The sequence below is a fragment of the Saccoglossus kowalevskii genome, chromosome 12, assembly GCF_978046115.1.
Source record: "Saccoglossus kowalevskii chromosome 12, keSacKowa6.1, whole genome shotgun sequence".
Lineage (NCBI taxonomy): Eukaryota > Metazoa > Hemichordata > Enteropneusta > Harrimaniidae > Saccoglossus > Saccoglossus kowalevskii.
Window position 1 is genome coordinate 1487300 of NC_140652.1, and position 7318 is coordinate 1494617.

The window sequence follows — 7318 nt, forward strand, 5'->3', positions numbered from 1 at the left end:
AATGTATGTACCAAATTTGAACAAAATCCGTCCATGCATAACTGAGATCCGGGTCCGGAATGGTGAAAATGTGCGATTTTGATGCATTTTCGGCCTTAAAATGGCCGCTATTCGGCTATCGTTAATGAGATCATGAAACAAATGCACATACATATTTGTGACATGATGTACCTTGTGTGTGTGAAGTTTGAACTTGATCAATCCAGACATGTCTCGGATACGGATCCAGAACTGAATTCTTTAAAACAAAATGGCCGCCAGTCGGCTATTTCGAACTTGATCCGAAAAAAAAAATGACGTGCATCAAGGTTCTATTATGTTTAATGTATGTACCAAATTTGAACAAAATCCGTCCATGCATAACTGAGATCCGGGTCCGGAATGGTGAAAATGTGCGATTTTGATGCATTTTCGGCCTTAAAATGGCCGCTATTCGGCTATCGTTAATCGGATCATGAAAAAAATGCATGTGCATATGTCCCATATAATGTGTGATGTATGAGTGAAGTTTGAACTTAATCGGTCCATGCATGTTCGAGATACAGGTGATCACGGACGCACGGACGCACGGACGCACACAGGGCAAAACATAAGTCCCCGTTTTCGGACTGCGTCCGAACGGGGACTAACAACTTCTAACGGATACAATTTATGTATCGGCCGATTGGTAGGTCCGTTAGCTGTATTTAACTCAGCGGATCTCACAAGTTGGTCGCTGCCGTAAACTAATTTAGTTACGGTGCCAAGATGCCATTTCTGGCGTTTATCCACATCACTGTGGATTATCACAACATCTCCAACTTTTATTGTATTCCCTTTACTTCCTGTAGTTGGGTGTCTCTCTCGAAGGGCAGTCAAATATTCGGTCGACCATCTTCGCCAAAATTGAGCATGTAATCTTGACAAGTGGACATAACGATTATTCATTTCACGGTGGTCTGAGAACTGATAAGTAGGATCGCGTATTTCGTCGTCAGTGACTTCGATATATGGCAATGAGGTCAATGTCCGCCCGTGAAGTAGGTGATTCGGAGTCAATGCTATGTTGTCATTAATACTTGATGACACGTACGTAAGGGGTCGATCATTGAGAACGGCTTCAATTTCTGTTACTAATGTTGAGAGTTCGTCGAATGTTATTAACGCTCGACCCAGTGTCTTCTTAATAGCATTTTTGTTAGCCCAATTAATCTCTCCCAAAAACCTCCATACCACGGGGCACGTTTCGGTATAAAAGTCCATTGCACTCGGTGTGCAGCGAGAAAGTCTCGGACTTCCGGTGTATCAAATAGTGTGCGAATTTCATCAGCCGCGGAAATGTAGGTCGATGCATTATCAGACAACATGCGACTTGGAAGTGAACGTCTGGCAGCAAATCTTCTGAATGCGTGCATGAACGTTTTTGTTGACAAATCAGGCACAAGTTCGAGGTGAATCGCACGTGTCACCCCGTAAGTAAATAAACAAACGTACGCTTTATCGCGTGTTCCATCAGCTGATTTCGTAAATAAATTTCCCGTGAAATCTACACCAGTTATAGTGAAAGCAGGGACAATGTTCACTCGGTAACTCGGCAACGGTGCCTGAACTGGGTTTGCGTACGGTTTCCCTGTAACTTTATTGCATTTCACACACTTGTGAATGACGTTACGCACAATAATCCGTATTTTAGGTATCCAATATTTCTGTCGTATATGCGTCACTGTAGATTGAACTCCTTCATGACACATCAGATTGTGTGCTTTCCAAATGATCAAGTCCGTTAGTTTGTGATGCGAGGGTATTAATGCTGGAAATTTCGTCACAAAATCTAATGCAGCATTATGGATTCTACTCCCACAGCGGAGTATATCATCTTCGTCCACGAACAAATTCAGTTGTTGAACGATGGGAGCACATCGAGTTAAATTAAATTTAACGGATTGGATTGTATCGCCGTAGTATTGACGTTGAATATGTTTGACCCACATATTTTCAGCGCGGTTCAGTTCATCAGCGGTTATCATTCCAGTGTTTATATCGTTAGATTTAATCCGGTTGATAAAACGTAGCACATAGCTGGTCACACGTAATAATTTGTCCAAATCGTTATATCTGGAAATATCCATAATACGATGAATTCCCCGATCAGTAGGATTAGTAACAGCACACGATTGATTATCAATCGTATTTTCCCGTGCTGGAGTAGTGATAATTCCAACATCGTGGGCAGGTAGTTCATTGACCCCACTTCTCGTGCGTGGGTTAATTAGATCAGTTTCATTTGGCTCAATCGCAGAATGCAATACATTTGCATCAAAGGCAGGACAACTCGGCCAATCGCTTGTTATTGGTAGCCATTTTGGGCCTTTCCACCACAAATCAGAATTTTCCAGGTTTTCGTAGGTAATCCCTCTGGTTAGTAAGTCAGCGGGATTTTCTTCGGTGGGACAATATTTCCTAGTAGACTGAAATTCACAAATTTCATCCACACGATTTTTCACGAAGATCGGCAGTTTCTTGTCACTATTTAACCAGTGAAGCGTGATTTGGCTGTCTGACCACAAATAGAAATTAGTAATGTTATACGTGTCAGATAGCGCATCTTTGACATATTTACTGAGACGTGTAGCAATTAATGTTGCCATAAGTTCCAATCTTGGTAGCGTAGTTTCGGTCATTGGCGCGATTCTGGTTTTCGCCATCACAAAGGAAGTTTGTTGTGCACATCTTAGGTAGATCACCGCACCATATGCTTTGGGACTGGCGTCGGCGAAAGCGTGTAATTCGAACTCGGCATCAGGATTGACTTCAGGGAAATATTGACGTTTCACCTGAATATTTCTTGCATCGTTTAGATCCTCAGCAATATGCATCCACATCGAACATAGGTCTGAGTTAAGCGGTTCGTCCCAGCCTAGTTCGAGTTTCCATAACAACTGTATGAATAACCGGGCTTTAACGTGGACTGGAGTTAGGTAACCAATCGGGTCGTATAACGCGGAAGTGAAACTGACAACGTCGCGTTTCGTAATTAGATCAGTTAATAGCGGTACATTATTAACTTTGGGGTAGGTCAACTTATCCGATTTTGTCGACCATCGCATTCCCAAAACAGACACAGTTTCGGCGGGCTCATTGAGGTTGTCGCGTTTGGAAAGTTCGTTCAATTGTTCACAATTAGAAGACCACGCCCTGAGTTTAAATCCGCTCGTCGTCATTAGCTTGTTGGCTTCTTTATAGTATTTTATGGCATTTTCCGTAGTATCAACACCATCGATCACATTATCAACATAAATATTGTTCTTTAATGTTTTGGCTGTAGAAAGTGTGTTGTTGGCGTCTAAATGCGTTTTTATAACCGCATTTAAGATAAACGGCGAGCAAACAGCGCCAAACAATACTGTTTTAAATTGTAATGTTATGAATTTACCTTCTGGGTCAGACGCGTCTAACAGCCACAGAAATTTTGTGAATTTCCTCTCGTCTTCTTCCAATCTAACATTCAGAAAGGCCTTTTCAATGTCACTCGTTAATGCAATGTTATTTGAGCGAAATCGTAGTAGAATGGCTGGTAGGTCATTTATCAACGATGGGCCGGTTTGTAGACAGTCATTCAAGCTCGGAAAGCTAGCACCCTGACTACAACTGCAGTCATACACAATTCTAATGAGTGTAGTTGCCGAGTCCTTCTTTATCGCTCTATGCGGTAAATAGTGTCCGATTCTTGTATCGTCTTCGTTAACTTCTTCGATGAAATCACGACGTCGTTGCTCGGCGATGATGTCATCATACTTTTTGATTACATCGGGTGTTAGTCGGCGAATCATGTTACGTGTACGGTTCACAGTAACACTATAGTTCGTCGGCAGTGGTGGGTGATCCTCTTTCCATGGTAGTCGTGCGACGTATTTTCCTTGGTCGACCCTCAGATGCGTGTCTTTATACGATTCGTAGCTCATACGTTTGTCAGTTTCCGGACTTTCTTTAATTCCAATTAGTTCCAAGTCCCACACATTTTGGACTTTTGCGTCGTCGTCTCGGCGAGTATATTGAATATCCACGTTATCAACAATTTCGCGGCCATTTTCCGTTACAATAGTATTCTTGGTAACATAATTGTCCGGAGTAGAAATCACGTGAAGCATACGTACATTAGAATCCACTGTATTAGTAGTTCCAGAGGGCCCGGAGAGCAAATATCCAAATTTGGAGGATACGGCGGTTGGACCGACCATACCAGAAATTACTTGAGAGCCAACGTAATTCCAATATTGATCAGCCCCTATTAATATATCAATAGGAAGTTTCTCATCATCAGAAACTGGATGAGCGAAATGTAATCCCTTCAAATGGCTCATGTTATGAATTTCCTGGGAAATGTGATTAGTCAAGTCCGAAGATATTTCAGGTATAATCATTGCGTCGATCGTCGAGGTATTTCCATTTAATTCATGTGCGGTTAACTCAGTGAATGCCATGGCGCGTACATTGGACGTTTTGTCACCAAATGTTGATAATTTGATGTGCTCGCGGCGTGTCGTTTTCGCGGACAACTCTCGGGCAAATTTCTCTGTTGTGAATGTCATATTTGCCCCTTCATCGAAAAGAACAACAGCGCGTATAGGATTTCCGTTCCCGGCTGATATCGGCACAAGCGCGGTTTTCAACAGCACGGGTCCGATGGCGGTTTTCTTATTTAGCAAAAGGTTAGCTTTGGTCAGGGTCACGGTGATTTCAGAAGTAGTAGTTGACGATGTAGATGACCGTTCAGGCTTGTTCGCGTCGTAGTGTAGAGCGGTATGATGGCGTTTCTTGCAGACGCGACACGAGTATTTCGATTTGCACTCAGAAACTCTGTGCTTACCGAAACAATTGAAGCAAAGTCGATCTTTCTTAACAATGTCCAGTCTCTTACGTGTATCAGTAATTATCGTACAGTTCGATGCGAAGTGCGTACCCTTGCAAAAGGGACAAGTTTGCGGTCTCTTTTTTGTTGACTGTGCTGTTGTGTGAAACGCAGCGGTTAATTCCGGCTGCAATGTATCATTCATGGTGAATAAACCGTCTATTGGCTTACCGGCTTGCAGTGTGTCTATTTCACGTAGAATTGCTTTGCGTAGGTCAGGTAAGGTCCAGGCTGAACTACCATGATCTCTGGCAATCTGTTTGCGTATGCTTGGAGGTAGTTTCTCTCTTATCATAGGAACTAAAAGTTCGCCATAGGTAAGCTCATCCTTCCCCAACGATTGTAGTCCTCGGACGTGACTCTCGAGTGAGTCATAGAAGTGTCTCAAACTGTTCGCGTCATCCACGGGTTTACTTAGATTCCATAACGCAGTCATATGGGCGTCAATAATTTGATGCTTTTGTCCGTATCTTTCCTCTAGTAGCTCGATTGCGTGTGAGTAGTTAGCATCCGTCAGCGTCAAACCGCCGACAGTTCTTGCAGCTTCATCTTTCAACATACTTCGTAAATAAACAAACTTTTGAATGTTATCTAAGGTAGTGTCAGAGTGAATGGATGACTTGAAGATATCAAAGAAACTTGCCCATTCTAAAACATTACCGGAAAAGGTTTGTAATTCGATCTTTGGTAGCGCGACTGTTTTCCGCGTTGGATGTGGTTGAGTGTTACTGCTGTTTGTTGTCTCAGGCGTCGTCTTCAGTCTGTTCTTTCTCACAAACATGGCGATATTGTGATTGCGTTCATATATATCAGCTTGATAGTCACCGGACGTTTCGTTTTCCGCATCAAAGTCTTCGTCTGAGGTGAGATCCAAAATGTTAACTTCTAGGTCGGCAAGTAGATGGAACTTACTTGTAAGTTGATCATTAAGCCCTTCCAGCGTGTCGAGCGTGGCCTGTTTATCGGCGCTGTCTTCTTCGTACTTGGCCGTGAGTGCATCGGCTTTGTTGAATAGTCTGGTCATCTGTGAGCGTTGACCTCGACGCGATCTTTTTAGTTTCTGTAACGCTGCAGCTTGTTGATCACCATTGGCGTTTTCTCCTTGCCCGGCGGGTTGTTCTGACTCCGGCATCTTGCTTGTAGATCCTGGTCTCGGCACCAAAATGTTGGGGAGTAAATGTAGTGTGTAGCAGTTAACTCCCCGGGGTAGGATTCGGGAAGACTATACCGGAACAGAACCAGACAGATCAGTTGTATGCAAAAAACACAGTGGTGGTTTATTGCCAGATAGACTGATATAGTAAGTAGTAACAACAGATGAACACTCGTGAAATACACAAATTCTGAGTATATATACTCTCTGAACGAGCGTGATAGAAAACACAACTCTATAAAGTAGTAATCGTAACGCAAATATAAATTGGCGGGAATGTGTACGATAGGTCAATAACATCTCGCCTGTGATAGGCTAAAATTAAAACAATCTGATTGGCTGAGAGATTTATCTCAGAATCCGAGACGTAACGTTACATGACTGCTTCTCTAAATCAATCAAATTAACTACATTGTCCTGCAAACCCTCTAGGATTATGCGCATCATTCTCGAAAAATTTGCAGGACTATTTTTGAGTCCAAATGGGAGAACTTTATAGTGCATGTGACCCTGGGGGGTCTGAAATGCCGTCTTTTCTTTAGCATTTAGTGACAAAGGATTTGCCAAATACCTTTTGTTAAATCGAATTTAGATAAATAATTTCCTGCATGTAAACGAGCGAATAATTTATCGGGGTTAGGCATCGGTTCTGCATCGAAAACCGTAATTCGGTTAAGCTTGCGGTAATCGTTGCATAATCGAATAGTGCCATCTTGTTTTTTTACTAAGACCACTGGTGATGAGTAAGGGGAGTTGGATCTCTCGATAATGTCGAGTTCTAACATATCATCGACTTCCTTTTTTGAACACATCTTCGGAGGCCAGAGGAAGGGGGTATTGTTTGGTAAAAATTGGTTCACTTGTGGTCAACTTGATATCGTATTCAACAACGTTTGTACGTCCTGGTACGTCAGTCAAAACTGATGTTTGTTAAGTAAACATGAAATATCTTGTTTTTGAGAGAGATCCAAGTTCTCGTACACGTGCACATCTTTTATAGACTGGTTACATATTTTGTGTAAAAAAATCTATCAATTCAGTAAAGTTCTCCCCCGGGCCTTTCAATCCCATGATCCAAAGGATGACTATCAATAAAGGCAACATTGACTTTCATGAATAGTCCGGGGGTGTCAGACTTATCTTTAGTCACAGAGGGCGCTCTCTCTTCGTACCGCTTTAACATATTAGCGTGGAAAAGTTTAATTTTCCCACCTTTGTTAATTCTATAGTCACATTCCCCCACCCGTTCCTTCACATCAAAGGGGCCCTGCCACTGC

The 7318-nt window shown here is 42.4% G+C and overlaps 1 protein-coding gene across 1 annotated transcript; it reads right to left on the reverse strand.

Moving 5' to 3' along the window:
- Positions 1 to 1139: 1139 nt before the first annotated feature.
- On the reverse strand, positions 1140 to 6020 carry LOC146735410 (uncharacterized). The gene has a single exon (XM_085506279.1). It carries the CDS (start codon positions 6018 to 6020, stop codon positions 1140 to 1142), a length of 4881 nt encoding a protein of 1626 aa, XP_085362405.1.
- Positions 6021 to 7318: the final 1298 nt, after the last annotated feature.